The sequence below is a fragment of the Adiantum capillus-veneris genome, chromosome 13 (assembly GCF_014529385.1).
Source record: "Adiantum capillus-veneris isolate H3 chromosome 13, ASM1452938v2, whole genome shotgun sequence".
Taxonomy (NCBI): domain Eukaryota; kingdom Viridiplantae; phylum Streptophyta; class Polypodiopsida; order Polypodiales; family Pteridaceae; genus Adiantum; species Adiantum capillus-veneris.
Window position 1 is genome coordinate 150,728,468 of NC_140943.1, and position 23,949 is coordinate 150,752,416.

Genomic DNA, 23,949 nt, shown 5'->3' on the forward strand with positions numbered 1-23,949 from the left:
TAACTCTTTGAACACAATGGCCAAGTGATGCCTATGCTCCTCTTCATTCTTTGAGTAGACTATCATGTCATTAAAGAATGTACCAACAAACTACTGGTGTGGACGGAAAATTCTGTCCATCATCCTATTGAACGTAGCAGGAGCATTTGTGAGACCAAAGGGCATCACTAAAAATTCGTAAAGGCCAAACGTTGTTCTAAAAGCAGTCTTGTGCACATCCTTTGATCTAATGCGGATCTGATGGTACCCACTCTTTAGATCTATCCTGCTAAACATAGCTGCTCCTTCTAATTTGTCCATAATATCATCAATTCTAGGTATAGGGAACCTATTCTTGATGGTATTCTTGTTCAGTGCATGGTAGTCTATGCACATACGCCATGAGCCATCCTTTTTCTGCACCAACAACACTGGAGAACAGAATGCAGATGAACTGGGCTGAATCAGCCCCTTTTCTAACAGCTCCTGTACTTGGCCCATTATCTCTTTCTGCTGAGCCGCACTAACCCTGTACGGAGGCTTATTTGGTGGGCTACTGCCTGGCACCAAATCTATCGCATGGTCCTCAGGTCTCTCTGGCGGTAATTGAGACGGTAATGAATCGGAAAAGCAGTCACTATGCTGTTGTAAAAACATTGACCTTTCTTTATCTAACACAGATAAATTTGATTCATCACAATCTGACACTTCACGTGCAAAAACCAAGTACGCAGAAAGATGCTTTTTCATTACAGAAGTAATAGCAGAAGCTGATACAGTGGGAATAGACTCCCCTTTAAGCTTTACATCCAGAATGTGAGTCTTTCCCCTGCTCTGTACAGTGATCTTTTTGTTGTAGGCATCCATGATTCCTTGTACACAAAATAACCAAGGAATACCTAAGAACACATCACATCCGTCCAGTGGCATGATGTAAAATTCTTCAGCATCTACATAGAACTGGATATGTAGACGCAACTTTCCAATGATGGGTGTCACAGCCTCTGTATGGCCAGGACATGCCAAACCTGCCTCTGTTGTATACCCCATCTCTTCAGGTCTGATTCCCAACTTCGAAGCCAATTCTGGGGAAATAAAGTTGGCTTTGGCCCCTGGGTCAAAGAAGATAAGCATTGTTTGATCCCTGACCTTTCCCCATCCTCTGCAAAGCTCACTTGCATCTGAATTTGGCTTGTCGCCCACCATATCTGGCACTAGACCAGCCATGGGCTTCTTTCCTTTCCTGTCCTCGTCTTCAGAATCAGCTGGCCTTTTCTTTGTAGGACAATTGTAAGCAATGTGGCCAGGCTGCTCACATATAAAGCATTTGTTCTCTGTCCTCAGGACCTTCTTTTGCTCTTCTGACTTGCGAGGAAAACGTCTTTTCCATTTCTTTGCTGGTCCCTTTTCTGATTCAGCCGAAGCTTTATCTTTTCCTGCGTTGGCTGACTCCTGAGTCCCTTTAGGAGCCTCATTGGGAACGTGCTTCTTAGCTGAATTTTTCTTGCCTAATCCTGCCCTGACGCCAGTGTTAAATTCACAATCTTCTCCCTTGAGCAAACCATTGCCAGTGTTTGCTACCTCAATGAGCTGCGTCAAAGTAGTGACTTTTGTCTCCGTACAGTACTTTCTCAATCCTTTAGGTAGGCCACAACAATATTTTTCAATCTGTTTTGTCAATGGCACAAACCTATAGGAAGTTACTGGAAGTAGAGCTTTCCAAAAACTTCCGATTGTAATCATCCAGATTTCTGCAAGTGGCAGCATTAAGCTGGTGCCATTCTATCATGACATCTGCTGCAAAGTCATCAGATAACCATGTTGCTGCAAAAATCTGCTTGAAGTAAATCCATGTGGACGGAGCTTGCCCTTGAAGCAATAAAGTTGTCCACCATTGTCCCGCATTCCCTGTCAAGAAAGTGGCTGCCTTGCGGACCTTTGAAGCCTCTGTAAAGTTTCCCCCTACATAGGCCTTGTCAAATTGTTGGAGGAATGAGAGAGCCTTCTTCCTGTCATCAAACCCTGTAAAGGTCGTGAAAGACACACTTTTGTCACCTTCTTTGTACGGAGTTGGCCTCTCCAGCGGCGTTAAATTGTCATATGGAAGTGACTGAAACATGGGAGCACTATTAGGGTTCATTTGTGTTCCCTGACCGCAATTAAGTTGACCTGGAAATGCCATATTTGGCTGCTGATTTGTAATTCCAGCCATACCAAAATTTGCCTATGGCATCCCAAATTGGCCCTGAGTGCTCTGAAACCCTGGTAGCATGCCCGTGACACCATACATGGGGTTAGGCATCATCGTTTGAGCACCCCCGAACATTGTTCTTGGCGTGTAAAACTGATTTCCAGGTGCATGACCAGCCATGCTCTGGAATACCGATCCACCTCCAAAATAGCCAGGGTGTACTGAAGGTGGTGGGAAGACCTGTTGCATAGCCTGTAGGTTGCTTCCCTGCCCATTAGAACCAGCTATAGGCTGCTGAAAGGTGGCGGGCTGAACTGGTACAGCTTGAAAGACTGGCATCTCAGCCACCTGTTCATGCACCTTAGGCACAGGATGTGGAGACCATGTTCTCCGTCAAGTGTACAGGTGTTTCCATTGACTGTGCAGTATGAATCACCTGTGCTTGAGCCTTAACAGGCTTTTGAATATAATCCAGTGACCCAACTTGCTGAGACGGAAGACGAGGTTGCAGAAAGGCTAAAAACCTCGGGTTCTGCATTACTTGTGTGAACATAGCCACAGCAGTAGCCAACTGGGTCCTGAATATATCATCATCCGTCTGTGGTGGTCTTGAAGACTCACCCACTTCATGTGTCTGTTGACCCTGTGAAGAGGAAACCTCTTCAATCACATCATCTGGCCTATCAGCCATAATTGCAATTCCCTGTGTCTGGTCTATGATCCCCGGTGTCTTCAAGCCCAAACTGACCAAGGCTCACTTCTACGGGAAAAAGTGATTTAATCCCGTCGATGGAACCATGACACCAGCCTGTTCAATCCAAAAAGGGCGGTAGACTTTACTTCAAACCTTGATTTAGCTTTCACCCATTATTAGTCGTCTATTATACCTGCGCTATAGTGACACAAGAGAGGGGAATGGGATACAGATGCTAGAATGCACCTGTATGAGAAGACCGACACCAGATTGGCCCCTAACTTAGGCGCCCCTTTCGGTATTTCTTTATTGTTTAAAAGAGGGAAAAAAAAACGTTGTGGTTCTTTCCAAGCTGCCCTGCACAACCTTGGCTGAATTTTGACTGTTCTGGCCTGATTTCGACAACATAACTGTACTAGAACCCTTCACGGTCAGTATTCCCACACATTAAATGACTTTCCCGACGCATACGGGCTGTCACCAGCGTGTGACTACTATCTATCCTTTTTGTTGATTTCTTTCTTATTATCTATTTACTTTCACTTTTTGGAAACACCCCTCGGGAAATCTAACTGCCCTGCATTGCATAGCTAGTGTGGAACTGTCCAGAGGGAGTCCAGGCCTGAGGGCAAGAGAGCACTAAGGTTGGACAAGGACTATGGTTAGCCAAGTGGGGTCATTGACTAGCCAAAGTGGAATCCTTTGCTACAGAGGCTACATTTCAGTTCTGGATGTGGCCGCAGTGTACAAAGAGGGTCGGATGACCTAGAAAGATACAATGGCAGCATCTCCTAAAATTTAGGGAACTGCTATTTTGGGACCTGAAAATGTCTTCGCGTCATTACGTGCAGTTTGACATGGGGATCATTTTGTTACTCTGTGGCCAAGTCAACAGAGGCTGCAGGTGAGATATTTTTAGACCCGAGGGTCTAAAGCGGGAAAATGCACAAATGAGTGACACTTGGCACTCTGAGGCCAGTTTACTACTTATAGAGAAGGCAAAAACGTGATTTATAGCTGGGAGGCTCATTTTGCAAGTCTCTGTCACAGGTTAAGAGCTATGGAGTGCTTGCTTTCCCTCTTATGCACAGTGCGGTGCCAGGAGTGATGCCCTGCACGCTACGCACTGCCCTCTCTCTCCCCTTTGGCAGTATGTTATGCCCCTCTAGTGGGCTTTTCATTTGACCAATGTACAGTTGTGTGGGTTCATGCGCGATTGCCGAGGCAAGAGCCTCTTGCACAGGTACTGGATTAGCTAGCGGCTAATCCCCCCGCAGGTACAGGTGAATTCGGAGAGGTTTCACGCCAGAAATCTCGTCCGATTCAAAGGGCAAGTAGCCCTACAGGTGCGGGAGCTCGAGGACTTGCTAGGGATGCGACCGGCACGCGGAACGGAGCCCGAAACAGTGAATTACAGCCTGCTGTGTATTTTTGCAGGTTTAGGGTTTTGGCCCTAAACGGACCCTAATACCCCCAGGAGGTTCGGGGACGCAAGGGGACCGCTGTACAGGCGATCTGGCGCATTTTCAGGGCTGAAAACAGAGAATTCAGCGTGCTGCAGATTCTCGCCAGGTTTTGCAAAGTGCCCGTAGGCGTCGGGAAAGTCAGTCAATGCGTGGGAATACTGACCGTGAAGGGTTCTAGTACAGTTATGCTGCCGAAATCGGGCTGGAACAGTGGAAATTCAGCCGAGTTTGTGCGGGGCAGCTTGTAGGAACCACAACGTTTATTCCCTCTTTTGAACAATAAAGAAATACCGAAAGGGGCGCCTAAGTTAGGGGCCAATATGGTGTCTGTCTACTCATACAGGTGCAATCTAGCAGCCTGTATCCCTCTCCCCTTTGTTGTGTCTTGAAAGTACAGGTAAAATAGACGACTAATAATGGGTGAAAGCTAAATCAAGGTTTAAAGTAAAGTCTACCGCCCTTTTTGGATTGAACAGGCCGGTTTCATGGTTCCATTGCCGGATCCTTTTTCTGCACCAACAACACTGGAGAACAGAATGGAGATGAACTGGGCTGAATCAGCCCTTTTTCTAACAGCTCCTGTACTTGGCCCATTATCTCTTTCTGCTGAGCCGCACTAACCCTGTACGGAGGCTTATTTGGTGGGCTATTGCCTGGCACCAAATCTATCGCATGGTCCTCGGGTCTCTCTGGCGGTAATTGAGACGGTAATGAATCGGAAAAACAGTCACTATACTGTTGTAAAAACATTGACCTTTCTTTATCTAGCACAGATAAATTTGATTCATCACAATCTGACACTTCACGTGCAAAAACCAAGTACGCAGAAAGATGCTTTTTCATTACAGAAGTAATAGCAGAAGCTGATACAGTAGGAATAGACTCCCCTTTAAGCTTTACATCCAGAATGTGAGTCTTTCCCCTGCTCTGTACAGTGATCTTTTTGTTGTAGGCATCCATGATTCCCTGTACACGAAATAACCAAGGAATACCTAACAACACATCACATCCGTCCAGTGGCATGATGTAAAATTCTTCAGCATCTACATAGGACTGGATATGTAGACGCAACTTTCCAATGATGGGTGTCACAGCCTCTGTATGGCCAGGACATGCCAAACCTGCCTCTGCTGTATACCCCATCTCTTCAAGTCTGATTCCCAACTTTGAAGCCAATTCTGGGGAAATGAAGTTGGCTTTGGCACCTGGATCAAAGAAGATAAGCACTGTTTGATCCCTAACCTTTCCCCATGCTCTGCAAAGCTCACTTGCATCTGAATTTGGCTTGTCGCCCACCATATCTGGCACTAGACCAGCCATGGGCTTCTTTCCTTTCTTGTCTTCCTTGTCTTCAGAATCAGCTGGCCTTTTCTTTGTAGGACAGTTGTAAGCAATGTGGCCAGGCTGCTCACATATAAAGCATTTGTTCTCTGTCCTCAGGACCTTCTTTTGCTCTTCTGACTTGCGAGGAAAACGTCTTTTCCATTTCTTTGCTGGTCCTTTTTCTGATTCAGCCGTAGCTTTGTCTTTCCCTGTGTTGGCTGACTCCTGAGTCCCTTTAGGAGCCTCATTGGGAACGTGCTTCTTGGCTGAATTTTTCTTGCCTGATCCTGCCTTGACGCCAGTGTTAAATTCACAATCTTCTCCCTTGAGCAAACCATTGCCAGTGTTTGCTACCTCGATGAGCTGCGTCAAAGTAGTGACTTTTGTCTTCGTACAGTACTTTCTCAATCCTTTAGGTAGGCCACAACAGTATTTTTCAATCTGTTCTGTCAATGGCACAAACCTATAGGAAGTTACTGGAAGTAGAGCTTTCCAAAACTTCCGATTGTAATCATCCAGATTTCTGCAAGTGGCAGCATTAAGCTGGTGCCATTCTGTCATGACATCTGCTTCGAAATCATCAGATAACCATGCTGCTGCAAAAATCTGCTTGAAGTAAATCCATGTGGACGGAGCTTGCCCTTGAAGCAATAAAGTTGTCCACCATTGTCCCGCATTCCCTGTCAAGAAAGTGGCTGCCTTGCGGACCTTTGAAGCCTCTGTAAAGTTTCCCCCTGCATAGGCCTTGTCAAACTGCTGGAGGAATGAAAGAGCCTTCTTCCTGTCATCAAACCCTGTAAAGGTCGTGAATGACACTCCTTTGCCACCTTCTTTGTACGGAGTTGGCCTCTCCAGCGGCGTTAAATTGTCATATGGAAGTGACTGAAACATGGGAACACTATTAGGGTTCATCTGTGTTCCTTGGCCGCTATTAACTTGACCTGGAAATGCCATATTTGGCTGCTGATTTGTAATTCCAGCCATGCCAAAATTTGCTTGTGGCATCCCAAATTGTCCCTGAGTGCTTTGAAACCCTGGTTGCATACCCATGACACTGTACATGGGGTTAGGCATCATCGTTTGAGCACCCGCAAACACTGTTCCTGGCGTATAAAACTGATTTCCAGGTGCATGACCAGCCATGCTCTGAAATACCGATCCACCTCCAAAATAGCCAGGGTGTACTGAAGGTGGTGGGAAGACCTGTTGCATAGCCTGTAGGTTGCTTCCCTGCCCATTAGAACCAGCTATAGGCTGTTGAAAGGTGGCGGGCTGAACTGGTACAGCTTGAAAAACTGGCATCTCAGCCACCTGTTCTTGCACCTTAGGCACAGGTTGTGGAGACTGCATGTTCTCCGTCAAGTGTACAGGTGTTTCCATTGACTGTGCGGTATGAATCACCTGTGCTCGAGCCTTAACAGGCTTTTGAATATGATCCAGTGACCCAACTTGCTGAGACGGAACAAGAGGTTGCAGAAAGGCTAAAAACCTTGGGTTCTGCATTACTTGTGTGAACATAGCCACAGCAGTAGCCAACTGGGTCCTGAATATATCATCATCAGTCTGTGGTGGTCTTGAGGACTCACCCACTTCATGTGTCTGTTGACCCTGTGAAGAGGAAACCTCTTCAGTCACATCATCTGGTCTGTCAGCCATAATTACAATTCCCTGTGTCTCGTCTATGATCCCCTGTGTCTTCAAGCCGAAAACTGACCAAGGCTCACTTCTATGGGAAAAAGTGATTTAGTCCCGTCGATGGAACCATGGCGTATGTGCATCGACTACCGTGCACTGAACAAGAATACCATCAAGAATAGGTTCCCTATACCTAGAATTGATGATATTATGGACAAATTAGAAGGAGCAGCTATGTTTAGCAGGATAGATCTAAAGAGTGGGTATCATCAGATCCGCATTAGATCAGAGGATGTGCACAAGACTGCTTTTAGAACGACGTTTGGCCTTTACGAATTTTTAGTGATGCCCTTTGGTCTCACAAATGCTCCTGCTACGTTTAATAGGATGATGGACAGAATTTTCCGTCCACACCAGCAGTTTGTTGGTACGTTCTTTGATGACATGATAGTCTATTCAAAGAATGAAGAGGAGCATAGGCATCACTTGGCCATTGTGTTCAAAGAGCTACGCAGTCATAGGTTGCTCATCAATGCAAAGAAAAGTGAGTTTTTTCTGGAAGAGATTCACTTTCTGGGACACATTGTCTCAAAGGACGGTGTCAGAATGGATCCTGCAAAAGTTGAAGCGATCAAGTCATGGCCAAATTTGAAGACGGTGCATGATGTCCGAAGCTTTTTGGGACTATGCTCCTATTACAGAAGGTTTATCCGAAATTTCGCTGAGATTGCTTCACCTTTACATGCTCTTCAAAAGAAGGCAGTCACCTTCAGATGGACACAGAAAGAGATTTCAGCTTTTAATCTCTTAAAGGAAAAGATGACTTCAGATCCAGTCATTGTGTTGCCAGATCTTAGGAAGTCATTTGTGGTCCAGTGTGATGCCTGCGGTAGTAGCATTGGTGCTGTGCTAATGCAAGATGGCAGGGTAGTAGCCTATGAGAGCAGAATTTTGCAAGGGCCAGAGATGACCATGCAGGTCTATGAGAAAGAGTTACTGGCTGTGATTCATGCGCTCTTAAGTTGGAAACACTACCTGCTAGGTGCAGATTTCGTTGTCCAAACGGACCATCAGACCTTGCGATACTTCTTGACACAGACAAAGTTATCTGAAAAGCATATGCGATGGGCAAATATCTTGTCCATGTTCCATTTTCAGATTGTGCATGTGGAAGGCAAGAAGAACGTTGTGGCCGATGCCTTGTCAAGGAAGCCACAAATTTCAGCTGTGTCGATTCCTTATCATCATGAACTTGATGATATGAGAGAACAGTATGCAAATGATGAAGATTTTGCAAGGGTCTTCGAGCAACTAATGGATGGACAACGTCATGAACACTATCTTCTTAAAGACGGGTTCATGATGATGCATGGCAGATTGTGTGTCACAAAGCCATTGCGACGCAAAGTTATGGAAGAGAGTCATGTCCCACCGTATGCAGGGCATCGTGGTATTGATGCTACAGTTAAAGCGGTTGAGACATTCTTCTATTGGCCTACATTGAGAAGGGATGTGGATGCCTTTGTGCGAGAATGCCTAATATGCCAAAAGGTCAAGTTTGACAGGCAAAAGGCACCAGGGTTATTGCAACCACTACCTATTCCAGATAAACCATGGGAAAGTATTGCTATGGATTTTATCTTTGATCTTCCAAGAACGCAGACAGGAAATGATGGTATTTGGACCATTATTTGCAGATTCAGCAAACAGGCTCATTTTATTCCTGTCAGGAAGAAGATAAAGCCAGATCAGATGGCACGCTTGTTTATGAGCAATATTTTCAAGTATCATGGCATGCCACAGTCGATTATTAGCGACCGTGATCCACGCATGACTAGTTTGTTCTGGAGAGGCTTGTTTGAGAATATGGGCACCACGCTCAAATTCTCTTCGTCATTTCATCCTCAAACAGATGGGCAGTCAGAAGAGGCAAATTCTACTGTCCTAGATCTGCTGAAGTGCTATGTGTCAGAGCATAAAGGAAAATGGGAGCAATATTTGCCATTGGTGGAGTATGCATACAATAATACAGTGCATTCATCAACTGGCAAGGCACCTTTTGAGATAGTTGAAGGTGGCAAGAAAGTTCCTCCCATACTGCATACAAAGGACAAGATATTTGAAGCAGATAAGTATGTTCAGGACATGGATGAAATGTACAAGAAGGTCAAAGTGGCCTTAGAAAGGACTCAGGCAAAGCAAAAGAAAGCAGCTGATCGTCACCGTCGTGAAGTGGTATATTCACTTGGTGATTGGGTGCTTTTACGTTTTGAAAAGGCAAGGTTAAAGAAGATGAAGGGCAAGGAAAGACTGTTTCCAAAGCTCAGCATGCGTTACTATGGGCCTTTTCAAGTGTGCGACATAATCAGTGATGTTGCATATAGGCTGAAATTGCCTGACAGTTGGAAGATTCACAATGCGTTTCATGTGAGTCTTCTCAGACCCTATGTGGGTGATGTGCCAGAAGATATGCCAGCTGAAGATCAGCCGGAAGTCGAGGAACTTGACGAAATCTTGGTCCCTGAACAGATTTTGGCACACAAAGAAAGGAAAGTGAAAGGCAAGGTTGCTAGGCGTTACTTGGTAAAGTTCAGAAACTATCCACCAATGGATGCTAAGTGGATGGAAGAAGGTGAACTTGCAGAGTCACCAACTGTGTTATCACTTTACCTGGAAGCCTTCGATTTGCAACCTACCTTGACCCCTTGAGTTTCAAAGCTACATGGATTGTCAGTGTGACAATGGCTTCTGAAACAAATGATGTACATGGTATTTAAAGTGAGCTCAAATGAAATACCTGTTACATGAATGTTAGAGCTGTACAGATTGTCAGTTTGGCAATTGCTCTTATGGAATGTCCAAAAGTTTGGTTAGTGCTATAGAAGTGAGTATTTCTTGTCAGTTTGTCAAGGATACAGGGATTACTTCTATTGAAGAGTACATGTGTAACTGCATTCTTAAACTGTCGGTTTGGGTATGCTCGAAAGTGTTACGGGATCCAACGTGTACTATAAGACAGTGGCAAAATGTGCAGCTACCATTTTGTCATTGGAAAGTTAGTGACTCAAAGCAATGGCAGAGTGCGAAGCTACCACTATGTCATTGGGACAGGGTTCACACGCAGGCAATACATGAGTCGACGAGGTGTTGAATACACCAGGGTTGACAATGAGCATGTATGTGTCGTATATGTGTCGACAGGTGTTGAATACATCAGTGTTGACAGTAAGCATGTACGACATAGATGCAAACGAGGACGTTTGAGATTTCAAGAGGGGGGTATGTCACCAGCGTGTGACTACTATCTATCCTTTTTGTTGATTTCTTTCTTATTATCTATTTACTTTCACTTTTTGGAAACACCCCTCGGGAAATCTAACTGCCCTGCATTGCATAGCTAGTGTGGAACTGTCCAGAGGGAGTCCAGGCCTGAGGGCAAGAGAGCACTAAGGTTGGACAAGGACTATGGTTAGCCAAGTGGGGTCATTGACTAGCCAAAGTGGAATCCTTTGCTACAGAGGCTACATTTCAGTTCTGGATGTGGCCGCAGTGTACAAAGAGGGTCGGATGACCTAGAAAGATACAATGGCAGCATCTCCTAAAATTTAGGGAACTGCTATTTTGGGACCTGAAAATGTCTTCGCGTCATTACGTGCAGTTTGACATGGGGATCATTTTGTTACTCTGTGGCCAAGTCAACAGAGGCTGCAGGTGAGATATTTTTAGACCCGAGGGTCTAAAGCGGGAAAATGCACAAATGAGTGACACTTGGCACTCTGAGGCCAGTTTACTACTTATAGAGAAGGCAAAAACGTGATTTATAGCTGGGAGGCTCATTTTGCAAGTCTCTGTCACAGGTTAAGAGCTATGGAGTGCTTGCTTTCCCTCTTATGCACAGTGCGGTGCCAGGAGTGATGCCCTGCACGCTACGCACTGCCCTCTCTCTCCCCTTTGGCAGTATGTTATGCCCCTCTAGTGGGCTTTTCATTTGACCAATGTACAGTTGTGTGGGTTCATGCGCGATTGCCGAGGCAAGAGCCTCTTGCACAGGTACTGGATTAGCTAGCGGCTAATCCCCCCGCAGGTACAGGTGAATTCGGAGAGGTTTCACGCCAGAAATCTCGTCCGATTCAAAGGGCAAGTAGCCCTACAGGTGCGGGAGCTCGAGGACTTGCTAGGGATGCGACCGGCACGCGGAACGGAGCCCGAAACAGTGAATTACAGCCTGCTGTGTATTTTTGCAGGTTTAGGGTTTTGGCCCTAAACGGACCCTAATACCCCCAGGAGGTTCGGGGACGCAAGGGGACCGCTGTACAGGCGATCTGGCGCATTTTCAGGGCTGAAAACAGAGAATTCAGCGTGCTGCAGATTCTCGCCAGGTTTTGCAAAGTGCCCGTAGGCGTCGGGAAAGTCAGTCAATGCGTGGGAATACTGACCGTGAAGGGTTCTAGTACAGTTATGCTGCCGAAATCGGGCTGGAACAGTGGAAATTCAGCCGAGTTTGTGCGGGGCAGCTTGTAGGAACCACAACGTTTATTCCCTCTTTTGAACAATAAAGAAATACCGAAAGGGGCGCCTAAGTTAGGGGCCAATATGGTGTCTGTCTACTCATACAGGTGCAATCTAGCAGCCTGTATCCCTCTCCCCTTTGTTGTGTCTTGAAAGTACAGGTAAAATAGACGACTAATAATGGGTGAAAGCTAAATCAAGGTTTAAAGTAAAGTCTACCGCCCTTTTTGGATTGAACAGGCCGGTTTCACGGGCACTTTGCAAAACCTGGCGAGAATCTGCAGCACGCTGAATTCTCTGTTTTCAGCCCTGAAAATGCGCCAGATCGCCTGTACAGCGGTCCCCTTGCGTCCCCGAACCTCCTGGGGGTATTAGGGTCCGTTTAGGGCCAAAACCCTAAACCTGCAAAAATACACAGCAGGCTGTAATTTACTGTTTCAGGCTCCGTTTCGCGTGCCGGTCGCATCCTTAGCAAGTCCTCGAGCTCCCGCACCTGTAGGGCTACTTGCCCTTTGAATCGAACGAGATTTCTGGCGTGAAACCTCTCTCGAATTCACCTGTACTTGCGGGGGGATTAGCCGCTAACTAATCCAGTACCTGTGCAAGAGGCTCTTGCCTCGGCAATCGTGCATGAACCCACACAACTGTACATTGGTCAAATGAAGAGCCCACTAGTGGGGCATAACATACTGCCAAAGGGGAGAGAGAGGGCAGTGCATAGCGTGCAGGGCATCACTCCTGGCACCGCACTGTGCATAAGAGGGAAAGCAAGCACTCCATAGCTCTTAACGCGTGACAAATTCTGAAAATCAGCCTCGTCTCTCATTTTAGGCGCCCCCTCCTCTGGCCAGAAGTGGAAGAAGGCTCACAGAGTGACACCTCGCCCAGTTTCTGATTTTGGCCAACTGGGCTAAAAATATCTCAACTGGTGCGTCACTTGACTTGACAGCAGAGTAATAAAATGTTCCTCTTGGCATTCCGGAGCTTCTGACGCAAACACATTTTCAGGTCCCAAAATAGCAGTTCCCTAAATTTTAGGAGATGCTGCCATTGTATCTTTCTAGGTCATCCGACCCCCTTTGTACACTACAGCCACACCCAAAACTGAAATGTAGCCTTTGTAGCAAAGGATTCCACTTTGGCTAGTCAATGACCCCACTTGGCTAACCATAGTCCTTGTCCAACCTTAGTGCTCTCTTGCCCTCAGGCCTGGACTCCCTCTGGACAGTTCCACACTAGCTATGCAATGCAGGGCAGTTAGATTTCCCGAGGGGTGTTTCCAAAAAGTGAAAGTAAATAGATAATAAGAAAGAAATCAACAAAAAGGATAGATAGTAGTCACACGCTGGTGACAGCATCTAGACGCAAAGTCTAAGAGCAGAGAACCCCTCACAAGTTGTACTTTGCTCAAGCATTAATATAATAATAAATACCGAAAGGGGCGCCAGATTTTTGGGGCCAATACCTCTGGGCACGGAACTACCTCAAGCCGTGTCAACTCAAATTTTAAAGTTGTGAAGTATTTTAAGTGATTCTCTCGAGTGTCCTGCCAGATTTCCGACTTGGGGTGCCCAAGCCTCTGACAAGCAACCAGCGCAGAAGTAGGAAATCCGGGTGCCCAAGCCTCTGACAAGCAACCAGCGCAGAAGTAGGAAATCCGTATAGTTGCACATCAGCAGTGCAAATTGCGGAGGTCCGTACAATCTGTCATGTGACACTGTCAATGCAAAATGCAAGCGTCCATACAATTGCCTCGTCGTCATGCTCCACACAAATCTGTGTGTGTGTGTGTGTGTGTGTGTGTGTGTGTGTGTGTGTGTGTGTGTGTGTGTGTGTCTTGCTTTATTTAATCTCTTAGATCACTCTTTGGGCCCCATCGGACGGAGTCCCATAAGTTGGTAGGAACTTCTTTAAAAATTACCCCACTCGACGAGGATCTGTAAGTTGGTAAGACTTCTCGTGTTGTTGCTTCTCTTAGGGTTTCGACTCGACTGGGATCTGCAGGTTGGCTCTGTTCTTCAGTGGCTTGAGACGTTAGCAATTTGTGACAGCTCAGCTTCACGTTCACCAACAAACTGATCATACTCAAAGTCCATCTACTTCAAGAATTCTGGATGGATGAAATTCTTAGTGGCTCTTGGGTCAAAGAAGATAAGTGCCTTTAGCCATTAATCTTTCCATATGCTCTACATAATTCTTTGGAACCATCATGGGAGATGCCATAAATGTCGGGAGCAAGTCCCACTGCAATTTTAACTTTCTTAGCAGGAGGTTGAATTGGAGCCTTATCCCCTTTTATAGGACATGCATAGGAGTTGTGCGCCATCTGGAAACATTCAAAGCATCTGCCTTCTTGCAATAGAGTTTCTCATTAGTGAGGTGTCAAACAAGATCTTGCTCATTGGGTCGAATTGTCACGAGAATCTCGAGAATTTGAGCATTGTTGTCGGGGATTTTGGGTGTTTTCGATCTTCCATAACAAACTCCAATTGCCCTTTCATAAGCTTGTAGCTGACTGCAACATGGTCCATAAGCTCCTGCATAATGGCAACTTGTTTTGACCAACACTATTCCTATAGAGGTGATGGCAGTTCAATGGTATAGCCTTTGCACAGGTCCTCCAAGGTTATCAACTTGAAGAAAGACACCGGAAGGTGAACGTCGAGGAACCTTTGGTTGTAGTCTTCTATGGTTTCTATAGTAAAAATTTTCAGGTTACCCCATTCTGCCAGAAGCTATACTTTAAAGAGAGATGTCATGTGGCTCCAAGCAAAAAGACTCTTGAAAGCTTGCCAAGTCCTTGGAGGATGCAGCTTGGTAGCTATAGAAGTCCACCACTCCATAGCATTAGCTTTGAGAAAACCGGCGGCTGGAGAGATTTTCAAACTATTGCAAGAACTATAAGGCTTTCTTTCTATCTTTCACGCCTAAACAGGTGAAAAATTTTACTATGAATAACAACAACAATATTCCCCCCGTAAATAATTACAAGGGTTCGGGCCATGAGTAAAAACAGCACTTTTCAAGCATTCAACACTCCCCCCGCAAATAACCACAAGGGTTTGGGCCATGAGTATGTGCAAGCATTCTCAAACATCATTTCTCACTACTCCACCCAGTTGAAGTCCTTGGACTGATTCAGTGCAAATCCAAGATGTGGATAATAGGGGTAGGCATATGGACTCCAATTGTTGTCTCCAGGTGGCAGAGGGGGAGGTGATGGAAACGGTGGTGGCACGGGGTATCTTTCACGCCCGAAAGGTGAGAAATTTTACTCTCGATCCACCATCCTTGAAGTCCTTGGGCTGATCCAGTGCAAATCCAGGATGTGGATAATAGGGGTAGGCATACAAACTCTAACGTTGTATCCAGGTGACAGTGGGGAACGGCGGTGGTAGGGGCAGTTGCACGGGTAAGCATCAAATAGTTGCACCATAAACTCCTCCGATCAAAATAGATGACTAAGTTGGCTATCGCCTAGAAACCCGTGTGCTATCTAGTGTCGGCGGAGAAGGGAAAGCCTAAGGCAACAAAGGAGGCAACATGTAGTTCAGAAACTACTAAAAAATCTGCAGAATCGGGAGGTTTTGCTAAGGATTCTTCGAGAGAATGTCGTTGAGTTCGTCGAGGAGGAACTACACATACTCAGTAGATTAAACAAGCTCCGCAAATCGCGGACAAGTCCGTACAACACTTCGACAACATCACCTACTGTCACAGAAAGAGAAGCGTGCACTTGAATACTTTCAAAATTATTCAATTATATCATGTAGGAATCCACACTAAATAATACTTAGAAACTAATGCAACGGGAACACGACAATGGGGACACGAAGATGGGTTGGTCCCCCCCCCCCCGTGCCCCCTTGAGGAGATTTTCTATTATCAACTTAACTCTTACAAACACATAAACCGTAGTAGCGTGCATTGTTCTCCGACCCAGAATAATTCTGATGCAAGAAAATGCACGTGAATCATTAGCGTGATGGCTGAAATTTGATCTACCTGTAGCCAAAAACGGCCATGTCTATTTCATTCTGGATTCCTCTATGTGAGAGCGGTCACTGCTATTAACTAATCGCTCATGGGATACCCAAGCAAGGGCATCTTGGCTGAAATTTATGTTAGGAACTCGTTAGAGTGCTTTTAAATCTGCATGGACAGCCCGTGAGTGCGGCTATTCCCAAAGGGACGCACTCAAGCTTCTACAGCTGCCCTTCACCTCCGAGTGAGCTTTGTAGCCTCTACACGGAAACCAAAGTACGAAATCATCTCCGGGGGGGGGGGGGGGGGCTGAACTGTTTGAGTGTGTCTAGACTCTATACTCCTAAGAGAGAGTCACCACCAGGTAACGCTACCTCACTTATACCTAGCTTGTGATTCTTCTATGCCAGATGGCGCCCATGAGGAAGAGAGAAGGCTCATAAAACTTCCAACATTGGCTTTTTCCAAAATCCCGTGCTACATGTTGATTTTTTTTTTTAATTTATAAAATTTGACTCAGACGACCATGTACAATTCTGGGGGTTTTATTTGTGTTTGCCAAGGCAAGAGCCTTCTGAACAGGATCCAGATTAGCTAATTGCTAATCCTCCACAGGTACGCACAGTTCTCCATCACGAAGGATTGCGAAAACGGAGAGTTTTCTCGCGTGATAACTCATCCGTTGCAAAGGGGAACTGTCCCATTGTGTGCGGGAGCACCAGAGACACGCGTAGACGTGTTCGCTCCGCCCAAAACGATCCAAAACAAAAAAATTACAGCCTGCTGTGTTTTTCTGCAGGTTTAGGGTTTCGCACCTAAACTACAAGACAACATCAAGGGAGCCTCGGGAAAGCCTTGGGATGCTTAAACAAGGCTTTGGGCAGGCGGCACCTAACAGTGTCAAAACAGGGAATTACAGCACGCGAAATTGACCTGCAACTCACTTGAAAGCGTCCTAACCGCAAGGGAAAGTGTCCTTGACGTGCACTTTTGACCTACATAGGGTTTTGCGCCGTTATGCTGGCGAAATTGGGTCAAAATCCTGCAATTACAGCCATGGACAGGTTTGGACAGCTTGGTGAGAGATAGGTAAAAGTGTTCAGGTCGACTATTCGCAATAAGAATAAAGAAATACCGAAAGGGGCGCCAATCTTTGGGGCCAACAGGTGGTTGGCATCTGCTTCGTAGCGCTCTAGCTTCCAAGCCTTGTGTGTTCAAAGTGTTAATTCCGGTTACCAGTTACCAATTCTATTTGCAAAGTTTCTCTGTGTCCTAAAGTCTAAAGTAAAGTTTCGGGCGAAAGCCAAAGTCTACCACCCTACGGGCCGATTTCATCGTCGTCGTCGTCGTAGTCGTCCACATAGTACCCAAGCACCTAGTACCCCTTGTGCCTTGGCTCGACATAAGGATCCACAAGACCCATCAGAACCTCGTCCGTTGTCGTCAACATAGACCCATCAATACCTCGTCGTCGACATAGACCCATAGCACACTTCACTTGCACTAGTGGACATGCTTCAGCCTTCTGCTACAGTCTAGCATCTGCTACAGTCTAGCATGAGTCATTAGCTTAGGACCTAGCCTGGTACCTTTGTGAGCCTCTAGTGTGAGCCTCTAGTGTGAGCCTCTAGCAAGACGTGCATGTCCGGGCAGGTCATGGTTGCATACCCTCTCTTGCACAGGACAGCATTTCAACATATAGGCATTTTACCGCCTCTTAAGCCATTTTATTAATAAGTGACTTTTCATTTACCCTAGGGGCAAATGGCTAAAGGACCTATAAAAGAAATCCCTTGGGTGCTAGTGGAAGACAAAAGAGGCAGCAACAACAGAGGAACCTGAAGACTTGGGGATCGCAAGCCAGCACCTAGCGTTTTCAACCTTCTTCTCCATCAACGTTTTCAGCCTTGATGATCAACGTTTTCAGCCAAGACAGCCAACATTTTTGCCTTTCCCGGCTTCCCGCTGTAGCACCCCCAGTAGATCAGCCCTTCCCTCAACACAGTCGGTCGTTCCATCACAGCTAAGTCGACGGAACAAATTTCAGCATTCAGCCATAGACCGTCGTTGTCGTCGACACAGTACCCCAGCACCTAGTACACCTTGGGCCCTTGTGCCTTGGCTCGGCATAAGGATCCACAACATCCATCGGAACCTCGTCCGTCGTCGTCGACATAGACCCATCAGTACCTCGTCGTCGACATCATCGTCGTTGACATAAACCCATCAGTACCTCGTCGTCGACATTATTGTCATCGACACAAACCCAGCAATACCCCGTCGTCGTCGACATACAACCCATCAATATCTCAATACTAACCAGCATCAGTAGCCTCAGTACCCATTACCATTAGCATCTCAACATTTAGACATTGTATCAGCATTGTGCAAGAATAAAGAAAGTACTTGCTCTGGCAACAGAGCAAGGGGGCCCTTGAGGGTTTGGGACGCGACATCCCGTGTCATCTCTCTTCTCTCTCTCTCATGTGTCTTCTTTCTTTCAGTTCAGTTCAATTCAATTCTCTCAAGTAAAGTGTCCCTTGCGTTTGTGCGGAAAACTAGATTCGAGCTAAATTCATAAACACTTCCACTGCACCTAACATTGGTATCAGAGCTCTGTGTGCGCTGCACATGACAGTGTATCCGCTTAAAGCAAAATCCGAAAAGTTTATGTGCTTCAAGCAATTTCTGGCTATGGTTAAAAATGTCCCTAAATGTACTATGGGCACCCTCCGTTTAGATCGAGAGGGGGAGTGTATGTCTCATGAATTTAATGCATTTCTGGCTAGTTGTGAGATAAAACACCAATGTGGAGTGCCGTATAGACCTCAGCAAAATGGTGTTGCTAAAAGGAAAAAGAGGTCGCTTACGGAGTTGGCACAATGTATGGTCAAGAGTCGAGCTTTGCCACATTCGTTTTTGCTTGAGGCCATCGTGTGTGCTACTTATGTACTTAACAGGTGTCCTACGAAAGCTTTGCAGTCTATGACTTCATATGAAGTATGGCATGACAGAAAGCCATCTATTGATCACATATGCGTTTTTAGTTGTTTAGCTTATGGTTTGGTGCCACAAACATAGCGCAGAAAATTAGATGATAAGGCTGTCAAATGTGTTGCTAATGGTTATAGTATTGAAAGCAAAGGTTACACGTTATACCATCCACAAATGAAGCGTATCTTGGTTTCACATGATGTTGTGTTTGTGAAAGATTCTCTTCAACCTATGTTGTCATGTACTAGAGATAGTAATGTAAGCTCACAGGACATTTATGACAGTTTGTTGCCTCTTTTCAGTGGTGTAAACTTAAATGTAAATTTCAATGAGACAAATGTGCAACCTCTAGGGGTTTCAGAAAATGTTACGAATCAGCCAATTTCTCATGCAGATGTACATGATGTTCTTGATGTGGAAAGGGTTGAAAATTAGCTAGAGGTATGCCAAAATGACTGGTGCATACTCTGCGTGACAGTAAATTGGATGCACCTTTGTCTAGTCGTATCATTCAGGTTCTGACATGCATCTTATACATCAGATTGTTATGCTTTGGCTGTTCTAGCTTATGTGATATAGAAGAACCTCTGTCTTTTGATGAAGCACAGAATTCAGAAGATTGGCTGGCTTCCATGCAATCGAAATATAATGCATTTATAGAAAATGACACATGGACTTTATGTGATTTTCCTCCTGGCAAAAAGGCCATTGGTACGAAGTGGGTTTACAAGTTGAAACGCAAGCCGGATGGTAAGATCGATCGCTATAAGGCTCAACTTGTTGCAAAAGGCTATGCAAAGCGGAAAGGCCATTATAGCAAGCATGTCTTTATGATAGAAGATAGATTATGAAGCTCCCACTTGTCGTATGACTACTGTGCATTTTCTATGTGCATTGGCAGCTCATTTTGGATGGAATGTACATCAATCAAACATCGTTACAACTTTCTTGAATAGTGAGATATTTGACAAAGTTTATGTAATGCAACCTCACGGTTTTGTCAAGAAAGAACAAGAGAATAAAGTGTAGAAATGTAAGAAAGCTTTGTATGGGTTAAAGCAGTCTCCTCGTGCTTGGTATGAGAAAGCTGACACTCATTTCGTTAAACAAGGCTTTCGTAACAGTCCAACGGAAAGCACTTTGTATGTAAAGCGTGAGGGTAATGTACTTCTCATTGTTGTTCTATATGTGGATAATTTGTTGATCACTCGCCAAATGAGACACATATTGTTGGATTTAAGGCTGATTTGAATGCTACTTTCAAGATAAAAGATTTGGGGTTGTTGCATCATTACTTGGGCATACGATTTAAGCAGTGTGATGGTGGTATTGCCTTGTGTCAAACAAGTTACAAGCAGACATTGCTATATAAGTTTGGACTTGAGGATTGCAAATCTATTGCCACTCCCATGGAAACAGGTTTGAAATTGATTCTTTAAAATGCTCTAGATGTAAATTTTGCTTTTTACTATTCTCTCTCAAAGTGTTGTTTTCTCTCTAGCTGCCAACATCACTCAAAAGGTGGTGCTTCGTATAAATTGTTTCATTCAAATGGTAGAGCATTGTGAAACATAGAATCTAAAACTATGGTAGCTTGTTGTTGGTGAATCGGCATGTGTTTCACATGGTAGCTTATTGATAGTCAACGAAACGTCTCAAGGCTTTACACAAAAAGTATCGCAATTGTAGAGACTATTTACCCAATCAGGTTCATGTCCAAACTAGAAGTGTTCAGCGGAGTTTTTACTGATGCCTCTTTTCCTCCACTAAGTAATCATGTAAACTTGATAGCTTATTATTTGTTGAAAAATGCTACTTAGGCTTTGAGAATGCCTAAAGGAAAGAATCCTAGTGGTATCAATAATTGGCTTGACGGTCAAAAAATCATGTTAGAGAGGAAGATATAGACAGATCAAATGTTTCATTCTCCAAGTTAAATAAACATGAAAGGGATCTTACCTGGTACAAAAGGCTGCTTGGTGCAAGTTTCAGCGATGAAACTCATAAAGTGTCATCGCAGGTGGGAAACTAAAGTTATGACATGACCACATCCCATCACATTGTCGTGCTAATACAGACATGCACACACTTACACAAAGTTACCATCAAGATGAGAGCAAAATTCAATCTATATCTGAATGCCTTACATAATTGACATCGTCTACAAACTTCAAAGCATCAAAAGTGAAATTTATACACAAACTTCTCAAATTAAAAAAACTCTGTTAACAAAACAAAACCCAACAGCATTTTCCACATTGTTGGCACCTTTCCAGACGCACACACTGCACAGGCATAAATACAAGCATTTAAGAGGAAGAAAAATGTCTCTGTTGATAAGCACAGATAGAATGGAATTTCAGAAGTTGTTGCTTCTCGAGTAAGAACAGAAAAAAGGGACTGTCAATGAGTACTCGGATAAAAAACGTTGCCACAAAGCTACCTGATGTTTTTTTTCTTTCCTCTTCTGATTCTTCTTGGCAGATTTTGTCTTGGGTTTTGAAGGACCATCCTCTATGGGATCATAACCAGGGGGCACATGGGGTAGTCCCTTTCGAAACTGCGTTCGAAAAGGATGAACATCACCATTAAAGACTACTAAACATTGACGGAGGACTGTTAGATTGACATGCCCACAGAAGGAAATAAGTGCGAGTGTCAAAAGCTCAAGCTCTCTCTCTCTCTCTCTCTCTCTCTCTCTCTCTCTCTCTCTCTCTCGGGTTCTTACCAGGGTACCCTTGGATTGATATATGGCAACCTCGTCCTGCGGAGTGTAACCAGCACGGATGCGAATGGGCTTACGCAGAGTACCATCGGGGCGGCGAGAGGGAGCAAGAAGGCGCTCCCCATCCTTCAACGGCCGATCTAAGCTAGGAACCTGCTGCTGTTCCTCAAGCTTCTGATGCTGTGATGGCGTGGCCATCATTCATTTCCCTACGGTGCAGGAGTTAATGTGGAGTTATTATTAACAAGCAGGAACAGTGAAATGATTTATGGACATTCGTGAGTCAATGCAGTTTGGACATTCATGAATTAGAAGCTTGTTTTCACAAAAAAATGCAACACATGTTTTCTTTGTTTGGAGTTACTTACAACTTTGAAATTACAACACACACACCTAACCCTCATAGGTGGAGGTAGGCCCGACTCTTAAGGTGAGTCTTCCCAGCCGGATAGGGTTGGCCAAACCACATGGGAAATGCCCCTAAGGGCTAGAATATGTTTCGAGCAATCAAAAGGTGTTGAACCCACCACCTTGGAGCTCATAGGCTATAACTCTTCCAACTGAGCTAGCACTCGTTATCAGTGCAACATATGTTGGTTTGCAGCTATCCCTTTTTATTCATTTCCTTCGTTGGCTAAAACCTTGAATATGACCCGTGGTGCTTGTTTTCTTAATACATTTCATAAACGTGTTTAGTGTTAACTTTTTCATGAAGGGATGTGTGCATCTAGTTAGCTCTTAATCTCCAATAGATTTTTGGCTCGCTCATCAGGCAGTGGTGTCTTTGTCTTAAAAATAGTGGCATGAGCAACATGTCAATAACCAACAATAACCAGTTTAGCCCCTTAAAAGCCCATAGACTTTCCAAGCAAGTTTTTGATCGTGCCTTGTTTGCTCTGATACACAATTGATGGTTGACTACTCCAACAAAGCACGTGTGCAAATCACCACTCAAAGTGATAAGTCCTACACATGCCATGCCTTTATCTTAAATATCCACCTGTGTTAGGCATGCTTCAAGTTGCTTTGCTACTTCCTTAATCTCATTAGGTAAGTTTCACGTGGCACTTGCAAGGTACTTACTTATGGGGCAATCACATTGCTTGATTGGAGTTTGGTGTTTCATAAGGGATCTTTAAGTTTGGAGTATTTTTGTAGTTTTCTTTTATATGTATTGCACATAGATGAATTTTTGACTACCTGACATTAGTATCTAGTTAGTTTGGAGATTTCAAAACAAAATCTCTCCCTAATTTTCTTGGGTAACGTCCTCTCCCTCTCTCTCTCTCTCTCTCTCTCTCTCTCTCTCTCTCTCTCTCTCTCTCTCTCTCCCCAACCGCCCACTCTCTCTCCCCCTGTCCCTCTCCATCTCCATACTATCTCTCTTCATTTCTCTTCCCTCCCTCTCCTTTCTTTTTTCCTCCTCTCTCTCTCTCTCTCTCTCTCTCTCTCTCTCTCTCAACCTCCAACCACCCACTCTCTCCCCCTGTCCCTCTCCATCTCCATACTATCTCTCTTTATTTCTCTTCCCTCCCTCTCCTTTCTCTCTCTCTCTCTCTCTCTCTCTCTCTCTCTCTCTCTCTCTCTCTCTCTCTCTCTCTCTCTCTCTCTCTCCGATTTAGGTGATCTACAGCCTCAATCGAAGAGCACGAAGCCCTCTACGCATTGATGTAAAGACAGAATTTTTCTGTGTAATGGAAGGCTTTGCTGTAACAGCATCTCAGAACTGAAAAAACTGTCAAAACTTTGCGTTTTTGTTGTCGACTTGAAGGCAATGTCAGACAAAACTCGCAAGGGTGGAAAAGCCACACTCGCCATGGAGAATGATGCAAAATCTCCAAGGAATTTGGATGTTAATCCAACCACATCATCTACAACAACGAAAGCAATGATCATGGCTTACTTGATCTCGTTACAAGAAACCGTCAACAAACAAGGTGAAGAGTTGTGCGCACTTGCAATGGAGAATGGTACTTTAAGAGTTCTCGTTGTGGAGAATGAGCACCTCAACAAGATTCTTGAAATGCAAACAGCACGCTTGATGCATCTTGAGAATGAAGTTCAAGAATGTAAACGCTCTCTTGTTGACATGAATGTATTGAAAGAGCGCTTGAGCAAAGTTGAGAGTGATCATGTATTGAAAGAGGAAACAATAGATACAATACGACATGATGTATGTGAGATGAAAAATGCATCCAAATCATGGGCTGATATATGTAAGGATAATGTGGTTTCTACATCTCCTATCACGCAAGCCGTTGTCCAAGCAAAGAATGTAAAGAATGTGGACACTCAAGAATTTCACGAACGACAAAAACGCTCAAAGAACATCGTCATTCGTGGAATCAAGGAGGAAAGCATGGAAACACCCCAATCTCTTGCAGTTGCTATTGAAGAGGTTTTTGCTACACACTTTGGCATGTCAGGAATCATGGCTTATGGTGTACAT

At 44.8% G+C, this 23,949-nt stretch overlaps 1 protein-coding gene across 1 annotated transcript in view; it reads right to left on the minus strand.

The window, feature by feature from the left end:
* The window catches only part of PYM (partner of Y14-MAGO), a 65,978-nt gene extending 44,227 nt beyond the window's left edge, over nt 1-21,751 (minus strand). The window contains exons 1-2 of the mRNA XM_086527568.1: nt 21,504-21,751; nt 21,219-21,335 (exon numbers count right to left, since the gene is read on the minus strand). Coding sequence (XP_086383694.1) covers nt 21,219-21,335; nt 21,504-21,701 — 315 coding nt within the window. The 5' untranslated portion in view covers nt 21,702-21,751. The remainder of the gene's footprint in view (nt 1-21,218; nt 21,336-21,503) is intronic.
* Between the last annotated feature and the right edge of the window lie 2,198 nt (nt 21,752-23,949).